This window comes from Callionymus lyra, chromosome 5, assembly GCF_982586985.1.
Source record: "Callionymus lyra chromosome 5, fCalLyr1.hap1.1, whole genome shotgun sequence".
NCBI lineage: Eukaryota > Metazoa > Chordata > Actinopteri > Syngnathiformes > Callionymidae > Callionymus > Callionymus lyra.
In genome coordinates, this window is record NC_141822.1 from 11073621 (window position 1) to 11095796 (window position 22176).

Sequence of the window (22176 nt, forward strand, 5' to 3'; positions counted from 1 at the left end):
ATCTGAGGGCAGGTCGTGGGGGCAGCGGCCAAAGTAAAGAACCCTAGATATTCTTCTCCCCAGAAGCCAGGATGTTGACAGAGACCTGACATGAGCGACATATTTGCACAAAGCACACATGTCAACAGTGTAGTACTCTCTCAAATCAAATACTACTGCCACACACTTACAGGAAATGACTCAACAGCTTCTTCTTCTAATACTTTTTAACGCTGATTGCAACCGGAACTCTATCTACGACACTTGACAAGTAATTAAGTTGTGTCTTTCATTTTGTTACTACTGTTGTTGTGTTGTTTTGCGGTAAAATGAGTATTTCGTCGTTCGCCGCCATTTTAAATATGGTGACGTATCTTTGGTTTAGCGACGTAGCTCTAGACGTAGCGTCATCACCAAGATGGCGGCCATTGAGGGTGGAAAGTGTCCATCGATCCATACTTGGCTTTTCGAGTGTGCATAGCGCACTACATTTTCGCACACTGCTCGGCGTGAGCGCCCTTGTGTACACAAAATATATAGTGCAAGTGCAGAAGTGTGCTATTTTGGGACACACCACATGACTTTATATTCAGCTCATTTCACATGTCAATCATTTTTATTTATCGACGTTTTTGATTGATTGATTGATTGATTTATGACGACCTTGTTTCTTCCCACTTTGGTGAAATTTGATCCATCACCTCAGTTCACATCAAGGTTAAATACACATATTTAAACACACAGTACACATGTAACTATACACATATTTATTTCAAAGTAATACAATAATAATAACGTCAATACAAACATAATAAATAATAGTGACAATACAATGATCGATAAATAAATATAATTTAGTGCAATATTCTGGTTCCACTGATACATTTGAAGAGTATTAGATCCGTTAGATCCTCAGATCGACGCTCTATCGTTCCTTCGCTCAAAGGATCTTCTTCTCGTACGATTAAATGATGAGTAAATTGTTTTTTTAGAAAGATCAAGAAAAAAGTGTTTTTAAATTCAGAGACGGGGATTTGAACTCGCAACCTTCAATTATTAATCACCTGCACATGTCCCGACGAACAGCGATCGTCCTTCACGAGGAAGTGTCTAACGACCGCTCTCCGGGGAGCGCCAAGACGTTCGCCGTCTCCGTGGCAACCAGACATTTGGCGTACGCTTCACCACAAGGTCACAGAGTCTCTACGAAAATCTTCTCTCTTTGCTTTTTTGTCGGCGCCGCTGTTTACTAAATCTGGCTTCGCGGGTTCAGTCGCTCGCTGAGGATTCTAACATTAAATCGATCAAAACGATCTGAAGAAAAACCCATAGTTTAGAAAAACGTATTTTATTTAAAACAAAACATATCTGGATATAAAAAGAGTGAAATATGTTCTGTTAATAATATTTTTAATTGTTTATTTTAATTTTGTAATAAAATATAAGAGAAATTAAAATATGATAAATATAAGTATGTTCTCTACACAATCTATTGTGGAAAACTTATTGAATTTTTGTAAATTTTTATTGTATAATTAAATATATGTGGAATTAAAAAAAGAAAATTGAAATAAGGGAACATTTTTTTTGGGATGATTTGTCATATATTTATGGTTATCTATTGAGGTTTTGTTTATTTTATTTTTATAATGAAACATAAGTGGAAAAAGGGTAAATTAATATTATTAAAATATTTTCTATAAACAATATATTTGTATGATTTTTCAATATTTTAGACCAATTTAATTTACGGCACTTGTGTTTATACAGGTACTTTGTATTGAAACATATGTTGATTTTAAAACCGTATACGGTAAAATAATTAAAATATTTTCTGTTAAAGATTTCTTCATATAATCTTTGGGTGTAATTTGCGGAAGAAGACGAAGAAAAAAAACAGAAGAAGAAGAAGACTAAGAAGTGGAAGACGACAAAGAAGGCGAAGAAGAAAAAGAAGACGAAGAAAAAACAGAAGAAGAAGAAGTGGAAGATGAAGAAGAAAACAACGAAAAAACAGAAGAAGTAGAAGAAGACGAAAAGGAAGAAGACTAAGAAGTGGAAGACAATGAAGAAGAAGAAGATGACGAAAAAAACAAAAGAAGAAGAGTAAGAAGTGGAAGGCAACAAAGAAGGAGAAGACTAATAAGACGACGAAAAAACAGAAGAAGAAGATGAAGAACAAACAGAAGCAGTAGAAGAAGACTAAGGAGTGGAAGACGACGAAGAAGACTAAGAAATTGAAGACGACGAAGAAGAAGAAGACGACAAAGACGAAGAAACAGACGATGAAGAAGAAGAATACTAAGAAGTGGAAGACGATGAAGATGAAGACTACGAAAAAACAGAAGAAGACGAAGAACAAACAGAAGAAGACGAAGACAAAGAAGAAGAAGACGAAGAAAAAGACGACGTAGAAGAAGTAGAAAAAGACGAAGAAACGGAAGACAAAGAAGCAGAAGGCAAAGAAGATATTTTAAAATTATTATCCGTTTTTTTTACTTTAAAATCATATTTTAGTTTTATCAACCTTTTCCGCTTTATATTTTGTGTTAATAAAATACAATAATTTGTTGTTTTTTTAATTAATATTAATTTGTTGTTTTTTTAATTAATATTAATTTGTTCATTTTTGTGTTGCAATTGGACTCCTGCAGCATTTATTGTCCTGTTGGTTGTTTTTTCTTGTGACTCTTTTCACTAAAATAACTCTCAGCCTTCACATAATACAGTTTTCACACTGGTGTCTAAATGACCAATGTTGTGTTCAGCACTAGAGAAGCAGAACGTTCACATCATAACAATGTGAACGGATTCATTCTCAGGGAAACATTGTTCACTCGACAGATTCTTGAGAAATATTCTCCTCTGACTGCAGCTGCTGCTCCGACTCACACGTCTGAGGAGAATTGACTCACTTTTATTCATCAGCGCTAAATAGTCTCTAATTGTTGTGTCGAGTTTCCCGGGAGATGTTGCTCCTCATGGTCTCTGTAGATGTTTTCTCTTCTCCGACGATGACAGACGTGAGACGTTAGCGCCGCGAACACACTGGTGTTGTGTTACGACTGACGGATCACAGGTGTGTTGTTAAAGCGTTTGTGCACAGATCTAGTCGTGAACATCTAAGATTTAAGATCAAATAAACTCTGGATTGTCACAAAAAAAAGCTCAAAACCATAAGCAACTAATGAAGTGGAATAAAAAAATGTTTGATGTCAAAATGAAGACAACAAAACTCTACATGAATGTGGGATTACACTGTTACAATAACACAAATACACTTTATATATATATGCATACTTAAAAAAAATACAATAAATAATGAGGAAGAAATCATGAAGTAAGAGAAAGTCAGGGAAATAATTTTGAGGGACTAAAATATAAACAAAAATTAAAAAGATAAAAACCTTCACTTAATCAATAAATGAAGAAAATTGTGAAATAAACAGACACACTAAATCAAAGGTATGTCATGTCTGATTCTATTTTTAAACTTTTTTGTTTATCCTTGCCGAGTTCCACGGCACCTGTTGCTCTGGCGCCAGATAATAACCATGTTTTTTTTCTCCGCCCAACATGTGGTGTGCTTTGAGTTTCCTGTGCGTAATCGTCACTTTTTCTTTTATTGAACTATTGTGATTAAACATTTTTGGATTCTTTCCGTTATTGTCAGTTATTTGGGTTATTTTTCATCAGACGATTATAATCTGGCGCCTGTTGCTGCAGGGGAGGTGGCTTTATGCTCTGCTGCCGAGGTGGTGATTGCATGACAAACTAAATCAAAGGTATGTCATGTCTGATTCTATTTTGAAACTTTTTTGTTTATCCTCCCCGAGTTCCACGGCGCCTGTTGCTCTGACGGCAGCTGCAGCTCGTCATGCAATCACCACCTCGGCTGCAGAGCTTAAAGCCACCTCATCTGCAGCAACAGGCGCCAGATTATAATCGTCAGATGAAAAACAACTGACAATAACGTAAAGAATCCAAAAAAGTTTAGTCACAATAGTTCAATAAAAGAAAAAGTGTCCATTACACACAGGAAACTCAAAGCACAAAACATGTTGGGTGGGGAAAAAACGCATGACGATTATAATCTGGCGCCAGAGCAACAGGCGCCGTGAAACTCGGGAAGGATAAACAAAAAAGTGACAAAACAAAAATCAGACATGACATCGTAGGAAGTTATGTTTAGAAATTATATTTTAATAAAAAGCTTATATTTTTGACAATATTGAATGTTGATCAATTAGAAGCGTTCACAAAATGAAGAAAAGAAATCAAGATAGAAAATGCAAACCAAAAAAAAGTTTTACTTTTACAATGTTTTCATAAAAGTTTGTTGAGATAAAAAACAACTGTTTGATCTGAAGTTTTCTCTTGAAAGAAAAAAAAGTCAATGTAAAAGTTATTACGTATACAACTGTAAAAGAGTTTCAAGAGTAGAAGAAACTTTTCGACCAAAATAAAAATTAAAGAGTCCGAAAATTTTACAATTTAAAGTTACTGGAAAAACAGTAATTGATTAAAACCATTCCTTACATTCATGTCCCTCACTGCTTACCGTAGTGTCGCTCTCCTGAGAAGTGAAGGAAGAAATAGAGACGAGTTGATCATCTATTGATACGCTGCATGTCTTCCTGTCACTGTTCGTCTCCGGCGTTGAACCTCTTCCTCTGTGGAGTCGTATTAATAACTGAAGCAGTGTTTGAGCAAGAGATTCGCGAGCGCAACCCTGAGCTAACGCTGCTCACCAGGGGCAGCTGAATAATACATCAAGCTGACTACAGCGCCCCCATGTTCCCTAATAGCCGCACCTGCCTCAGCTTTACATCCACACACGTACGTATGTCACTTCATGTGATGAGTGGATTTGTTAGATCCAATTCTTCGGCTCTTTAGTTCTGCTCTCCGCTGTAATCTGTGATCGTCTCCTATTTCTCGTCCCCACGACTTCGACTTTAGCATCACGTCGGGCAAGACGACCACGTTGTGTAGGTTTGTGTGTACTGAACGAGTGTAGATGATGCGTGTTGTGCGTAAATGGAGATCCTGTTGCTGACTTTTTAAAGATGAAGAAGTTTCCCCTCAATCTCAGAGACGTACGATTGTCATGACTCTTTAGCTTCACGTTTGATTAGCCTCAGGCTAACGTAGCTGTGATGCTAACACAATAAAGTAAAATAAATACGTTTTTAGTTAATTAGTGTAATCTTGTGTAAAGTCTTTAGTCCAGACAAGAAGCGAAGTCAGTCTTTACTGAAATACAAGGCAAAATTGCATTTGAGCTCCCATCCTTCCATGATGCTTTGCCGCCCAGCAAACTAGTCGCAACTGGTGATCACTACAGTATATACTTTTATTTGGAAAACTAACCTTGAGAGTCAATTATCCACAATTTACCCCAGAATGCTTTTGTTTTCTTTTTGTTTTTCTTGCATTGTTTATAATTTCCACATTTTGAGGAATGTTCTGACTTAACTTAAAAAAAACCTAGGCAACCTCTTGTTGGTTTTTAAGCTACTAGAGAGATGTTACATTGTATTTTGTACATCATTTATACACAACAATTACAGATAATAATTTTGTTGTACAGATTTCTTTTTTGCTGATAGATTAGTCGTACAATGTGTTAGATTAATGTATTGTTTATAAACACAACTTTGATCACCCTCTGGATTCAATAATTGTACTTTAGGTTTTCAAGTGATTTTGAGTATAGGTATATATATAAGTCAATTCGGGCTTTGCTATATTTTTTAATTATTACTATATCTGGTTTTCTGTAACTTTAAGTCCATCTTAGACTTGACCGGGTCTTTTACTGACTGTTGCTGCTCCAAGTCTTTGGGATAATATTTCAGAATGTTTTATAAAAGTCTATTTCAGACTTTGTAGGTCAACTAGTCTTTTGGGGCGTTTCTATTTAAGTAAGTAAGTCATTTTTATTTGTAAATCGCCTTTAAAGACCAGGGTCACAAAGCGCTTACACAACAAAACAATACACAGTTAAAATATATGCTTTGAAAGGTCAAGATAACATAGAGACAAACACAGCAGCCCCAAGGAAATAAGAGAAAGCCTGAACAAATAAAAGTGTCTTAAGATGTTTCTTGAAGGAGTCAGTAGATCATCAAACACAGAGGAAGATCGTTCCAAAGCTTAAGAGCAACAGTCTGGAAGGATTTCTCTCCTCTGGTCCTGAACCGTGTTCAGGAACCATCAGTAGATTCTGATCCACAGACCTCAAGTCGTCGGTCGTCCTGCTAGTGTTGGTAAAGTCTTCCTGATAGTATCGGTGAAGTCATCCTGCTGGTGTCGGTGAAGTCGTCCTGCTAGTGTTGGTGAAGTCGTCCTGCTGGTGTCTGTGAAGTCGTCCTGCTAGTGTCGGTGAAGTCGTCCTGCTAGTGTTGGTAAAGTCTTCCTGCTATTGTCGGTGAAGTCTTCCTCCTCGTGTCGGTGAAGTCGTCCTGCTAGTGTCTGTGAAGTCGTCCTGCTGGTGTCGGTGAAGTCGTCCTGCTGGTGTCGGTGAAGTCATCCTGCTAGTGTCGGTGAAGTCATCCTGCTGGTGTCGGTGAAGTCATCCTGCTGGTGTCGGTGAAGTCGTCCTGCTAGTGTCTGTGAAGTCGTCCTTCTAGTGTCGGTGAAGTCGTCCTGCTAGTGTCGGTGAAGTCGTCCTGCTAGTGTCTGTGAAGTCGTCCTGCTAGTGTCGGTGAAGTCGTCCTGCTAGTGTCTGTGAAGTCGTCCTGCTGGTGTCGGTGAAGTCATCCTGCTGGTGTCTGTGAAGTCGTCCTGCTGGTGTCGGTGAAGTCATCCTGCTAGTGTCGGTGAAGTCGTTCTGCTAGTGTCTGTGAAGTCATCCTGCTAGTGTCGGTGAAGTCGTCCTGCTAGTGTCGGTGAAGTCATCCTGCTCGTGTCGGTGAAGTCGTCCTGCTAGTGTCTGTGAAGTCGTCCTGCTAGTGTCGGTGAAGTCGTCCTGCTAGTGTTGGTGAAGTCTTCCTGCTAGTGTCGGTGAAGTCGTCCTGCTAGTGTCTGTGAAGTCGTCCTTCTAGTGTCGGTGAAGTCGTCCTGCTAGTGTCGGTGAAGTCGTCCTGCTAGTGTCTGTGAAGTCGTCCTGCTAGTGTCGGTGAAGTCGTCCTGCTAGTGTCTGTGAAGTCGTCCTGCTGGTGTCGGTGAAGTCATCCTGCTGGTGTCTGTGAAGTCGTCCTGCTGGTGTCGGTGAAGTCATCCTGCTAGTGTCGGTGAAGTCGTTCTGCTAGTGTCTGTGAAGTCATCCTGCTAGTGTCGGTGAAGTCGTCCTGCTAGTGTCGGTGAAGTCGTCCTGCTAGTGTCTGTGAAGTCGTCCTGCTGGTGTCGGTGAAGTCATCCTGCTAGTGTCGGTGAAGTCATCCTGCTAGTGTCGGTGAAGTCGTCCTGCTAGTGTCGGTGAAGTCGTCCTGCTGGTGTCGGTGAAGTCATCCTGCTGGTGTCGGTGAAGTCGTCCTGCTAGTGTCGGTGAAGTCATCCTGCTAGCGTCGGTGAAGTCGTCCTGCTGGTGTCAGTGAAGTCATCCTGCTCGTGTCGGTGAAGTCGTCCTGCTAGTGTCTGTGAAGTCGTCCTGCTAGTGTCAGTGAAGTCGTCCTGCTGGTGTCGGTGAAGTCATCCTGCTAGTGTCGGTGAAGTCGTCCTGCTAGTGTCGGTGAAGTCGTCCTGCTAGTGTCGGTGAAGTCATCCTGCTAGTGTCGGTGAAGTCATCCTGCTAGTGTCGGTGAAGTCGTCCTGCTAGTGTCGGTGAAGTCATCCTGCTAGTGTCGGTGAAGTCATCCTGCTAGTGTCGGTGAAGTCGTCCTGCTAGTGTCTGTGAAGTCGTCCTGCTGGTGTCGGTGAAGTCATCCTGCTCGTGTCGGTGAAGTCGTCCTGCTAGTGTCTGTGAAGTCGTCCTGCTAGTGTCAGTGAAGTCGTCCTGCTGGTGTCGGTGAAGTCATCCTGCTAGTGTCGGTGAAGTCGTCCTGCTAGTGTCGGTGAAGTCATCCTGCTAGTGTCGGTCAAGTCATCCTGCTAGTGTCGGTGAAGTCGTCCTGCTAGTGTCTGTGAAGTCGTCCTGCTGGTGTCGGTGAAGTCATCCTGCTAGTGTCGGTGAAGTCGTCCTGCTAGAGTCTGTGAAGTCGTCCTGCTGGTGTCGGTGAAGTCATCCTGCTAGTGTCGGTGAAGTCGTCCTGCTAGTGTCTGTGAAGTCGTCCTTCTAGTGTCGGTGAAGTCGTCCTGCTAGTGTCGGTGAAGTCGTCCTGCTAGTGTCTGTGAAGTCGTCCTGCTAGTGTCGGTGAAGTCGTCCTGCTAGTGTCTGTGAAGTCGTCCTGCTGGTGTCGGTGAAGTCATCCTGCTAGTGTCTGTGAAGTCGTCCTGCTGGTGTCGGTGAAGTCGTTCTGCTAGTGTCGGTGAAGTCGTTCTGCTAGTGTCTGGGAAGTCATCCTGCTAGTGTCGGTGAAGTCGTCCTGCTAGTGTCGGTGAAGTCGTCCTGCTAGTGTCTGTGAAGTCGTCCTGCTAGTGTCGGTGAAGTCGTCCTGCTAGTGTCTGTGAAGTCGTCCTGCTGGTGTCGGTGAAGTCATCCTGCTAGTGTCTGTGAAGTCGTCCTGCTGGTGTCGGTGAAGTCATCCTGCTAGTGTCGGTGAAGTCGTTCTGCTAGTGTCTGTGAAGTCATCCTGCTAGTGTCGGTGAAGTCGTCCTGCTAGTGTCGGTGAAGTCGTCCTGCTAGTGTCTGTGAAGTCGTCCTGCTGGTGTCGGTGAAGTCATCCTGCAAGTGTCGGTGAAGTCATCCTGCTAGTGTCGGTGAAGTCGTCCTGCTAGTGTCGGTGAAGTCGTCCTGCTGGTGTCGGTGAAGTCATCCTGCTAGTGTCGGTGAAGTCGTCCTGCTAGTGTCGGTGAAGTCATCCTGCTAGCGTCGGTGAAGTCGTCCTGCTGGTGTCAGTGAAGTCATCCTGCTCGTGTCGGTGAAGTCGTCCTGCTAGTGTCTGTGAAGTCGTCCTGCTAGTGTCAGTGAAGTCGTCCTGCTGGTGTCGGTGAAGTCATCCTGCTAGTGTCGGTGAAGTCGTCCTGCTAGTGTCGGTGAAGTCATCCTGCTAGTGTCGGTGAAGTCATGCTGCTAGTGTCGGTGAAGTCGTCCTGCTAGTGTCTGTGAAGTCGTCCTGCTGGTGTCGGTGAAGTCATCCTGCTCGTGTCGGTGAAGTCGTCCTGCTAGTGTCTGTGAAGTCGTCCTGCTAGTGTCAGTGAAGTCGTCCTGCTGGTGTCGGTGAAGTCATCCTGCTAGTGTCGGTGAAGTCGTCCTGCTAGTGTCGGTGAAGTCATCCTGCTAGTGTCGGTGAAGTCATCCTGCTAGTGTCAGTGAAGTCGTCCTGCTAGTGTCTGTGAAGTCGTCCTGCTGGTGTCGGTGAAGTCATCCTGCTAGTGTCGGTGAAGTCGTCCTGCTAGAGTCTGTGAAGTCGTCCTGCTGGTGTCGGTGAAGTCATCCTGCTAGTGTCGGTGAAGTCGTCCTGCTAGTGTCTGTGAAGTCGTCCTTCTAGTGTCGGTGAAGTCGTCCTGCTAGTGTCGGTGAAGTCGTCCTGCTAGTGTCTGTGAAGTCGTCCTGCTAGTGTCGGTGAAGTCGTCCTGCTAGTGTCTGTGAAGTCGTCCTGCTGGTGTCGGTGAAGTCATCCAGCTAGTGTCTGTGAAGTCGTCCTGCTGGTGTCGGTGAAGTCATCCTGCTAGTGTCGGTGAAGTCGTTCTGCTAGTGTCTGGGAAGTCATCCTGCTAGTGTCGGTGAAGTCGTCCTGCTAGTGTCGGTGAAGTCGTCCTGCTAGTGTCTGTGAAGTCGTCCTGCTGGTGTCGGTGAAGTCATCCTGCTAGTGTCGGTGAAGTCATCCTGCTAGTGTCGGTGAAGTCGTCCTGCTAGTGTCGGTGAAGTCGTCCTGCTGGTGTCGGTGAAGTCATCCTGCTAGTGTCGGTGAAGTCGTCCTGCTAGCGTCGGTGAAGTCATCCTGCTAGCGTCGGTGAAGTCGTCCTGCTGGTGTCAGTGAAGTCATCCTGCTCGTGTCGGTGAAGTCGTCCTGCTAGTGTCTGTGAAGTCGTCCTGCTAGTGTCAGTGAAGTCGTCCTGCTAGTGTCTGTGAAGTCGTCCTGCTAGCGTCAGTGAAGTCGTCCTGCTGGTGTCGGTGAAGTCATCCTGCTAGTGTCGGTGAAGTCGTCCTGCTAGTGTCGGTGAAGTCATCCTGCTAGTGTCGGTGAAGTCATCCTGCTAGTGTCGGTGAAGTCGTCCTGCTAGTGTCTGTGAAGTCGTCCTGCTGGTGTCGGTGAAGTCATCCTGCTAGTGTCGGTGAAGTCGTCCTGCTGGTGTCGGTGAAGTCATCCTGCTAGTGTCTGTGAAGTCATCCTGCTAGTGTCGGTGAAGTCGTCCTGCTGGTGTCGGTGTAGTCATCCTGCTAGTGTCTGTGAAGTCGTCCTGCTAGTGTCGGTGGAGTCGTCCTGCTAGCGTCAGTGAAGTCGTCCTGCTAGCATCAGTGAAGTCGTCCTGCTCGTGTCGGTGAAGTCGTCCTGCTGGTGTCGGTGAAGTCGTCCTGCTAGTGTCTGTGAAGTCGTCCTGCTAGTGTCGGTGAAGTCGTCCTGCTAGTGTCAGTGAAGTCGTCCTGCTAGTGTCGGTGAAGTCGTCCTGCTAGGGTCAGTGAAGTCGTCCTGCTAGCGTCAGTGAAGTCGTCCTGCTAGCGTCAGTGAAGTCGTCCTGCTAGTGTCGGTGAAGTCGTCCTGCTAGCGTCAGTGAAGTCGTCCTGCTAGTGTTGGTGAAGTCGTCTTGCTAGCGTCCGTGAAGTCGTCCTGCTAGTGTCCGTGAAGTCGTCCTGCTGGTGTCGGTGAAGTCGTCCTGCTAGTGTCTGTGAAGTCGTCCTGCTAGTGTCGGTGAAGTCGTCCTGCTAGCGTCAGTGAAGTCGTCCTGCTAGTGTCGGTGAAGTCGTCCTGCTAGTGTCGGTGAAGTCGTCCTGCTAGTGTCGGTGACGTCGTCCTTCTAGTGTCGGTGAAGTCGTCCTGCTAGTTTCGGTGAAGTCGTCCTGCTAGTGTCGGTGACGTCGTCCTTCTAGTGTCGGTGAAGTTGTCCTGCTAGTGTCGGTGAAGTCGTCCTGCTAGTGTCGGTGAAGTCGTCCTGCTAGTGTCGGTGACGTCGTCCTTCTAGTGTCGGTGAAGTCGTCCTGCTAGTGTCGGTGAAGTCGTCCTGCTAGTGTCTGTGAAGTCGTCTTGCTAGTGTCGGTGAAGTCGTCCTGCTAGTGTCGGTGACGTCGTCCTTCTAGTGTCGGTGAAGTCGTCCTGCTAGTGTCGATGAAGTCGTCCTGCTAGTGTCTGTGAAGTCGTCCTGCTAGTGTCGGTGAACTCGTCCTGCTTATGTCGGTGAAGTCGTCCTGCTAGTGTCGGTGAAGTCGTCCTGCTTATGTCGGTGAAGTCGTCCTGCTAGCGTCGGTGAAGTCGTCCTGCTAGTGTCGGTGAAGTCGTCCTGCTAGCGTCAGTGAAGTCGTCCTGCTAGTGTCGGTGAAGTCGTCCTGCTAGCGTCAGTGAAGTCGTCCTGCTAGCGTCGGTGAAGTCGTCCTGCTAGTGTCGGTGAAGTCGTCCTGCTAGTGTCGGTGAAGTCGTCCTGCTAGCGTCAGTGAAGTCGTCCTGCTAGCGTCAGTGAAGTCGTCCTGCTAGTGCCGGTGAAGTCGTCCTGCTAGCGTCAGTGAAGTCGTCCTGCTAGCGTCGGTGAAGTCGTCCTGCTAGCGTCAGTGAAGTCGTCCTGCTAGTGCCGGTGAAGTCGTCCTGCTAGCGTCAGTGAAGTCGTCCTGCTAGCGTCGGTGAAGTCGTCCTGCTAGTGTCTGTGAAGTCGTCCTGCTAGCGTCAGTGAAGTCGTCCTGCTAGCTGCAGTGAAGTCGTCCTGCTAGCGTCAGTGAAGTCGTCCTGCTTGTGTCGGTAAAGTCGTCCTGTATCAGTGAAGTGCTGGTGGTCACGTGTGTGTATGAATGAGCACTTCTGCTTGTCATCCTCTGATTGATTCCTCCATATAACTGCTCAGTGGTCGCTCATTAAAACTCTGATCTCATCGATACTCGTGCAGCGATTGCAGCACTGAATTATTCACCTCCATCATTTACCTCTCGTTCTCTCCGTACTGTACATCTCCCTCTCATCCGTATCCCCCCTTTTTTTTTCCTCCTCCACATCCCTCTGTTGTGCTGCCTGCTCTGTTCTCTCGCCTCATTCTTTTGTTAGCAACACTCGTCTCCGTCTATTCTTCACAAACACAGCTGCTTTTGTGTGTTTTTTTGTCCTCTCTCGCACACGCCTGCTGACTGCATTACTGTCCCAGAGGACGCTCGGTGTGGACGCACTCGCTCGCGCTTACGGTGCAGGAAAATGCCCTTTGTGAGAGGACAGAGAGCATCAATCTCCCTGCAGCTTCCACTTTGATGCTTTTTTTTTTTCTTCCTTCCTCTCGATGCTGACTCACAATGATTGCCGCCATAAAACGGCCCGTGATCTCAAGTGTGTGGAATTAACAGTAAATACTCCATCCTTAATATCATCAGAGTGGACGCGGCCATCAAACGCTGGCTGCTGCTCCAGATGCTGTAAGTCAGAGGTTCGTCCAGGTGTGAGGATTTTACGAGTCGCCCTCCGGGGACACGTTTGTCGGGCTCGGAGAGCAGCGTAACCGAGTCGTAAAAAGATAATAATAACAATATAAACAGAATTGTCAACAGGAGGCAGAAGATAAATTCTAATGAATGCTTCGTTTCACATTCTTTGCTTTGGTGTGAGACTCATAACGGAACGATTGTGTGTGTTTTATCCTCGAGTGACCTCTAGTTTAAAGTGTTAGTTTAACACTAAAAGATCTCTTTCATTCAGAGCCTGTAAGACATGAATGTGTTGCTTTGTTATGACTGCCTGAGCATAATTATTGTCTATTCCAGTATTATTATTATTAGATTTAGACTGGCTGCATACGTACACACAACTGAGTTTTTATCAAAAAACCAAATGTTTTCAGTCATGCCAAGAATATTAAGAATACACCCAATAAATAAAACATAAGACATGTCGACTTTCTCATTTGAATAAGCTAAAGTGCTCATTTCGAGGGTATATATGTGTACATATGTGTACATATATCTATGTATCAATTAATTAAGCAATTGTTTTAATACAACATATTTCAATATGTGTACAAAAGAAAGAAATGGAAATCAAAATAAAAAGAAACACAAGTTCTAAAACGTAGAAATAAGTAAAAATACTTTTCTTTTAATTTCCAATCCTTTTGTCACAAATTTCCTCATATTTCTACACACACTTCCATAAAAAAAGCATAATATATAAGCACTCGTGACAATTTATCTCGTCTCGTATTTCCTATGTTACAAAACATAACACAATATATGTTCATGTACTAAGCAGATATCCATGTAAATACGTTAAATATACACATACATGCTACTATTATTATCATCCCCTCGCATAATATACTAATTTAATTAATGTTCTTTTCTGGATTCATCCCTCATCATCCTCAGTTAGTACAGCTCCTCTTCCATATACTTATTTATATATATTAATTCGTACCTTTTTTAAACTTAATTTATAGTTGTACTTTGTTTTATTTGGTTATTTATATTTCTTCCACGTCCTTTGTCTTTGTTATTTGTCTTTGTTATGTTCTTTATCTTTAGACTTAGATTGTGTCATCTTGATCTTTCTTTTTATTCCCTTTGTTCTTGTTCTTAATTTTATTTTTTAGAATAATTGTCTGTAAAGCTGTGTCTAATAGGGAAAAAAACTATTTTTCCCATTAATAATGTTCTACCTAACCTAACCTAAAAATGTAAATAAAACAAATAAATAAGGTGATAAGAAAAAAAAACAATAAAGAAACAAATCAATTTAATTTAATATAAATGTATCAATTAAAATTAAAATCCATAAACTATCTGACTGAACATTATGGGCTCGTAATAATAATAATAAGGAAATGTTATAGCAGAGATCAAGATTTAAATGGAAACATAAGGAAATAAAAGGGTTTATGATGAAGTCAACGAGAGTCTGCATGAGCCGTGAACACCTGCTGTTCCCTCCGTGTTTCCCTCCATGATGGTTCATGCAGCAGTTCTCCTTCTTCTCTCCCGGTCATCTGCAGCCATCTTTATTAAGTCTGACCGCTCGGGCGGAGGTCCTGGACCCTCAGGGTGGCCCAGGACGACCCGCTGGCACGATCATGCAGGAGCAGATTAAAAAGAATACATCAGTGAAGTGGTTCTGCTGGCGGTTCTGTCCGGCCCACCCACTGCTGGAGAGACTGCAATAAGAGCCCAACAATTACGCGTGATTAAAAAAAAAAAGCAGGAAGATGATGAACAGCGTCTGGCTGGTGTAATAAAGGAGAGAGAAATGTAAACACGGTCGAGGACGATCCGTCACAAGCAAATGAGGATTTATTCCTGCAATAAAGAGGCGACGTGAGTGATGATGAAGAAGATCCATCGTAGAGCAGTTTGACTCTGGAGAGACTAGTTTGACGCTCCCTGACAGTGAACGATCTGCACCACAGATTGTTACTTTAAGTTTTTGACTTTTGAAATCAAACTTTCCTCGTGATTTCACTTGTGTAGCCAGTTCTTTGGTATTAATAAAAAACATTAAAAGAAATTTTGAAAAATACAATATAATAGAAATAAAAATGTTATACTTTTTAAATACTTATTTTTTATACTTAAATTACATTGAAACATTTTGATACATACAAGTTTCTTCAGTATTCAATTTATTGCAAGGAAGCTAGTTTTAACTTTAGCTGTTAAATATAATACTTTATTTAAGAAACATTGTTTTAAATGACATTCTAGAGCGGAAGGTTTAGTGTGAAATGAATATACATGACTAACCTACTTTATTATAAACTATTTGATACTATTTTTTACTTCTTCTACTTTTCCTTTTGCTTTTTAAACATACATTTTATGTATAATTTACTACATTAAAAGAAAACTATTTTCAACTTAATCTGTAAAAAAATATTTAAAATAAAACTTGACTCTGGATTTTACTCGTGTTGGTGCAGTTTCTTTTAAAACAAAATATTAAAAGAAAAGAATATAATGTAAAAAAAAACAAAAAAACACTAATGAATTATTTTTTTATACTTAAATTACATTGAAACATTTTTGTACATACAAGTGCTTAGTGTGAAATAAATATATATATATATATAAAGACTAACCTACCTCATTATAGTTAAAAAAGAATATATAGAATGTATATTTTAGGAATGTACTAATTTGTATTTATTATACTCTTTTTTAAATACTTACTAAATATTACATTTAAACTATACATTTTTATTTATAATTTACTTCATTAAAAGAAAATATATTAAGCAACTTGAACTGTAAAGAAACCATTTAAAATAAAACTTTACTCATGATTTTACTCGTGTTATTGCAGTTTTTCTCAATTTCTTAAAAACACGAAATTCATATTGTTGTGAAAAAGGATTTAAAAAATTGGTTGTAATGACACACAGAAATGTGATAAGAATGTATATTTATTTAATATACTGATATAAGAATTTATATCTAAACGTTTTGAAGATGTTGTCATTTTGTCCTGGAAGTGGATGTTTAAATCTTGTAAGTATATATATATATATATATATATATAAGTTGTATAGTTAATAAAACTTGGAACTTTTATTAACTGCTATGATGAAGAACTAATTAAACAAAACCTGCTTCACTTAAGTCACGATCACCTTAGAATTAAAGCTAATTTACCTCATTGTTTTAAAGTTTTGAACATAGTCTTTGCGTCATCGATTGATTTCTAGAAGAAGAAAAAGGAAACGTTTGTTCCATCAGTAAAATATCCATCATTGATAAGAGAATTATTTTTGCTCCAAAATGTCCGAGCGCTGAGCCAGTGTTTTGATTCGTCCTCATCAGTGAAGCAAATGTTACTTAATCCAATAATGTTCAATAATTCCTGTGCTCGGAATCTATAAAGTGATCAAATGAATGATTGAGCAGCAAAGTGGATAAACTTCTAACCGATTTATTTTTAAAAGCAAGAAAAGAAAACCCTTCAAACAAATAACTTTGTTCAATAAGCCAAAAAAAGGAAGATTTAACTGAATGAATCGTGATTTGTAAGTCGACTTAATTAACACAAATACACCAGAAATGATGACGAAACGATGATTGAGTTAAAACCTTTCGTGTTCATGATTAAAAATATATATTTATTGATCTATAAATTTCACTTATATTATATTATAAACTTATATTGCATCTTTTAATTGTGTATTATTGTTTATTATTACTCTGTTGTTTTATGCTATAATTTTAATTTAATTTCATGATAAATATATATATAAATAAAAAATAATAATAAAAATAAAATATATATATATATATATATATATATATATATATATATACGTATATATATATATTTATATTTTCTGTTTCTGTTGTTCTGTTTCACACAAAAATAATAATCACAGACTCTTTTTCTATCAAACAAAAAATGTTTTTGATTTAAATATAAATGTAGTTTACGACCTTGATTTGACCCTCGTGTGATTGACGAGCACGAATGTTGCCTCCACACGTGTATGAACTCTGGTTTCCTCCCTCTCCAGCGAGCACCTCTCCTGCTCCTTCTCCTTCTTCCTCCACGGCGAGAGCAACGTCTGCACCAGCGTGGAGATCGCTCAGCACCAGCCGGCGTACCAGGTCACGGACCAGCACGTGAGACTGGCCCAGACCTCCGCCGCACCTGTGCAAGGTGAGTCACGACCAGGACCACGACCAGGCCTGCCTCTGGAGGAGAAACAAAACCATGTTTCTGTGCAGTGATCCTGAGTCCGTACGGTCTGAACGGGACCCTCACCGGTCAGGCCTTCAAGATGAGCGACCCGGCGTCCAGGAAGCTGATGGAGGAGTGGAGCTACTTCTACCCGACGGTGCTGCAGCGCAGAGAAGGCGAGAAGCAGGAGGGAAACCAGTCGTGTGATCCCAACGCTCAGGTGGCCGTGGAGGTCGTCGTAGGTACGAAGGAAAGATGTTGTGATCGTATATTTAATGTTCAAACTTATTGAAGAGATGAAGCTTTTGATTTAGTTCTGTTTCACTTTAATACAATAAATTATAATGGTTAGAAAACACAATTTTGATTACATGAATCAAATATTCTTAAATATTTACACACTATTCTGAATTACTCGTTATAATAATGAAAATTATATTCAACAAATTTTTAATACCATGGTATTTTTTGTGGAAATGATTCAATAAGATTGAAATCACTTAAATATTATTTAATTATTTTTTTTCAACTTCAGCTTTAAAAACTGGTAAAATAATACAAAAGTAATTGTGAAAAAATATATATATTCTGGAGCTCAAAACACAACACTTTGTGTTATATAAAATGAATAATATGGTAGAAAGTTTCAGAAAACATAAATACATAAAATAAAATATATTTAATATTTACACATTTCTTACTTTTCCAAAATGAAAAAATGAGGGCTTTAATTGCAGCTTAAAAGGGGTTTAATTATATTTTAATACACATTTTAAGTCTTTTATTTGTAATATTTAAATTACACTTAAACGATAAATACATATGTACAAAGACGAACCTACTTTAGTTTAGTTGAAATGAAATATATAAATAAGATGTATATTTTAGGAAAGTTATAATTTATTTAAAATGTTTAAATACTTTTGAGAATTAAATGAGAACAAATTTATATTTTTCTTTATACTTCAATTACATTTAAACCACAATTACATTTTCTATTTAATGTAATTCATTATAAGAAAATAATTAAAAATGTAAAATAATTTTAACTTAAGTTAAAATATTATAATATAATCCAAAGATAAGCTCAAAGCTTTATTATATAAAAAATATGTAATATAGAATCTATATAAATATAGTCTATAAAAACAGTTTTATTTAAAGTGAGTATGAATAACTGATAATAAAGTCCATAAGTAGCAACAAAGTAAACAAAACTGCATTAAAACAATGAAACATCTGTAAATTAAATTTGTATTAAAAAAATAAACTGATAAAATATACACAATAAGTGATTTAATCGTTCAGAAACGCAGGAAAACGACTATAAATAACTGCTGTGATGAATAAGAAACGACATACGTGATGAAATAAACATGTGTCTCTATAGCAAAAGTGAAACCATGTTGAACATCTGGAGTCAGGAATGTAAATGTGAGCCAGAGTCATGTCAGAAGCAACGTTTTGAATTATGAATCATCCTTAAAGAACTTCTCCTGCTAATGAAGCCAGGAGCGGCTCCTTAGCGTCCCCTGGTGGTCACTTTGACTCACGACTTTGGTATCAGTCACGAGAGGGCAGTTGATGAAAAGTCAAGAGGGGACGAGGTGACGCCCTGAGGTGTCCCCTGGTCACGTGACCTGGTTGTAATGGGAGCAGCAGCAGGAAGGTTTGAGTCCGCAGAGAGACTCGGGGCTTGTGAGGAGAGCTGATGAAAAATAGATTCTCCGGATGAATATTTCATGACAAACAAGCCATTGATGTCAAACCGACGCGTCATCGTCCTCGTCTTCTCCTCGTCTTCTCCTCCCAGGCGGAGTCAGGATGACCTACCCGGCCGCTCTGGTGCTGATCGCTCAGGGGGACCTTCCTCCAGAGCAGCCCCCGCCCCCCCCAGTGGTCCACGGGCTCCGAGAGCAGAACCACTGCAGCGTCCCCCTCACGCCGCCCACCTCCCCGGAACAACCCTGCTCAGGTAACTGGCTCGGAACTCTGCTTTCCTCCCACCAGACGGAGGAAAAGGTTTTATACGATTATATCAGTGCAATAAAGTATTGGATAAAGTATTTTAAATGTTGAAACTTTTACTCTTTTTTTTATTTAAAATCTTTTTTTGAATAATTTGATTATTTTTATATAAAAAGGTTTATTTTTTAAATATAATAATTATAAAAGTTGATTTCTAATTCCGATAATTAAAAAAAGAAACATGATCATGTGATGTGTCAGTTTGATCCACTAGCTCGGTGCTCGTCTGGTAATGTCTGGTGGCTCTATTACACATTTTTATATTGAATTTAAAAGCACATGAATTTTTAAAATTCTGAATAAAGAAAATTGAATTTTGATTTATTGGACTTAAAATGTCAAACTGTATGTGTAAAACAATTTTGTAATTACATTTTTAAATAAAAAAGTAATTTAACAATATACTGTAAACAAAATGTCTTTGTTTTTATCTAAAATCAATGGGTAAACAATTTAAATTAAACAAAAACAGTATTTAAAAATGCTTAAACCTTGTTATCACAGGTTCAAGGTGACCTGTAGGCCCAAAAAATAAATGTTCTTGGCCTACGGGTCACCTTGACCCTGAGATTAAAGAAAGGTTAATTCAACTATTGAATATTCTGATGGATTCAAAATAAAGTTCTCTTGATCGTCTGCAGCCGACAGCGGCTTCGTGACGTCCATCTCCAGCGTAGCGACTCCGGATACCAGCGTCGGCATGGCGACGGTGAGCCCGAAGCACTGTGGGAAGAACCTGACGTCCCAGGTGGTCCACCAGGCCTGGAGGGAGTGTTACCTGAACCAGCCTCAGCACAGGTGAGTCGACGAGGGGGTGAGGGGGGGTGAGGATGGAGGCACAGCTTGACCTTTGACCCTCCCGCGTCTGCAGGCCGAAGCCGCCCGGCGAGGACCCGCTGAAGAGAGACCACACGGCTGCCACGTGTTGGGACTTCAACGACCAGGGAGCCAGAGCCCCCTGCAGCTGCTCCAGGTGCTGCACACGCGTCACCAGAATCTTCGAAAGTGTTTCTGTCGCCACTCAAAAGTTGTAGTTTCTTCTTCTACTTAAAACACTGAGGCCATCTGGTGGCTGGAGGTTGACACTGCATCTTTTTTTTAGTTACTGTAAACTTTTCAGAAGAACCGTGTTTGTTCGCAAAAAAACACACACAGAAATATGAGTTAAACGAATAAAGAGAATGAAAGATCGCTCACTTTTCATTCTTACTTCAAGTGTGTGTAGTTTGGCGTTTATTCACAGAGTGTGTGTTTATGGAAGCATGTAAGTGTCATCAAAATATTTATTTTTTATTGTTTATTTTATTGAAATATAATAATATATATATACATAATAATATTCGTTTTCTTAAGCATTTTTTTTAAACTAATTAAATTCAATAATATTTGTATTTAAATGTTGAATTTGTTTTTATTTAATTATTGAATTCAATTATTAGAATATTGAAAGGTTATATTTTTTTATTTTTAATAATTGAATTCAGTCATTTTCATATTGATATTATATTTTCTTTATTGAATTGAAGATTTACATATACATTATACATAATGTTTGATATTCTAATAACAATAATTAAAAAGTAAATGTTTCCAAATCCATTTTATTTTTTTATTTTTAGCTTTTTAAATTCAATAAAAAAAATGTATTTTTGCACAAATCACTTTTATTGTCCAACACACATACTTGTTGTATTTTCAGTATGTGTTGATCTTTTTTTAATTTTTTTTTTTTTTTAATATATTTTAAAGGTTAAATATATAAACTGTATTTACAAATATATTGGATTCATGTTCTACAAATTCTCATTAGAATCTCACATTTTGTTGTCAATATACAAAAAAAGAAATAGTATAAATAAAAGTTTTTTAAAGGGTGAAATAAAATTGTGTAAAAATACACAACAACAACACAAACAATGCCGACAGTGATCTTCCTGTGCAGCTCATCAGTTTTGTGTTGTTTCAGGCTGAAGAAGGTCAACTCCAGCTCGTCTTCCTCCACCAACTCCCAGTCCAGCACCAGCAGCGGCCAGACCCCCGGCCCCTCACTCTATCCCCCCTCCCAGTCCAAACACAAGGGCGCCGACAAGGTGGAGAAAGCGGAGAAGCAGTCCAAGAGATCGGCAACGATCCCCTTCCACCACAGACTCTCGCTCTCCCAGGACGCCCCTCTGGAGCAGGACCCTACTGGAGGTCCTCCACTCGGGGGTCTCGTGTCACTAGAGGCCCCGCTGGAGCCTCTCTCCTCCTTAGCCAACTGCAAGTATCCCAAAACGCTCACAGAAGAAAGGAAAGTGCCTGAACCTCTTCTCCTGTCGCCGATGTCTCCGCTCCCGCCCACTCTGAGTCCACATCCCCGGGTCCAGGACCCCGAGGTCCTGAACGGGCACGTGGACATGCAGGTGTGTCAGGACGGAGCGTTGGGCCTGGGGATGATGGCCAGTGAGACGGCCGTGTACGCGGCCCTGATGAGGCAGAGGGACACTGGGGGGGGCTGGTGGAGGGGCTTCAGGACCCCCAGGACCGACAGGGCCGACTGCAGACCCCCGGAGCTGCCCGTCGATAAGTTAGACGAGATGAAGGCGGAGGCGGCAGCTGAGGAGGCGGGGCTTAAGAGGTGATGTTTTCGATGACAATCGATGATTGACAACTATTTTTATAATATAACCTTGAATCTAACGTTGTACTTCATTTTATAATAATCTTTTGTGTATAAAAGTACATCAGTGCCATCAGAATATGTTTGAATCTAATGTTTCAATATAGAAAACTATTTAAATGTTGTTTTTTCAAGCATTGAATTGTTATTTTGAATAACTTTTATAATTTGTTTATCGAAAGGTTTATTCTATTGATGTTTTTAAATCAAAAGTAAAAGTAAAAATTTTACTTTACTTTACTTTTTTACTGTAAAAAAATATATTTTTTACAGATAGTGTTTAATATTCTAATTCCAATGATAAAACAATAATTTAAATCTTGCTGCCACTTGACTAAATAGAAATATATATATATAAATTAGATAAACATTTAAATGCATTAATACCTTTTTTTATTATTAGAATATGAGTGTCAAACTCTATGTGTAAAAATATATATATATATATTTAGAAAATATTCCCCTTTTAATTCATTTTAAAATAGTGATAATAATTAAACCTTTCCATATACAAATACTGAATAAAAGTGTTCAAAAAACAAATTCAAACTTTCTACTCAGAAATTATTGAATTAAACTATTTACTTAAAAGTAATTCAACCTTTCAATAAATATATAGTTGAATAAACTGATTCAAAATAAGAATGAAATGCTGAAAAAATATATATATATTTCAATGAGATAATT

General features: G+C 40.1%; 1 protein-coding gene across 1 annotated transcript in view; it reads left to right on the forward strand.

Annotated features, from left to right (window-relative positions):
- Positions 1-22176, forward strand: part of LOC148079282 (mediator of RNA polymerase II transcription subunit 13-like) — a 121257-nt gene that overhangs the window by 82202 nt on the left and 16879 nt on the right. The window contains exons 5-10 of the mRNA XM_087790778.1: positions 16636-16781; positions 16850-17044; positions 18616-18777; positions 19472-19628; positions 19702-19803; positions 20797-21447. Coding sequence (XP_087646904.1) covers positions 16636-16781; positions 16850-17044; positions 18616-18777; positions 19472-19628; positions 19702-19803; positions 20797-21447 — 1413 coding nt within the window. The remainder of the gene's footprint in view (positions 1-16635; positions 16782-16849; positions 17045-18615; positions 18778-19471; positions 19629-19701; positions 19804-20796; positions 21448-22176) is intronic.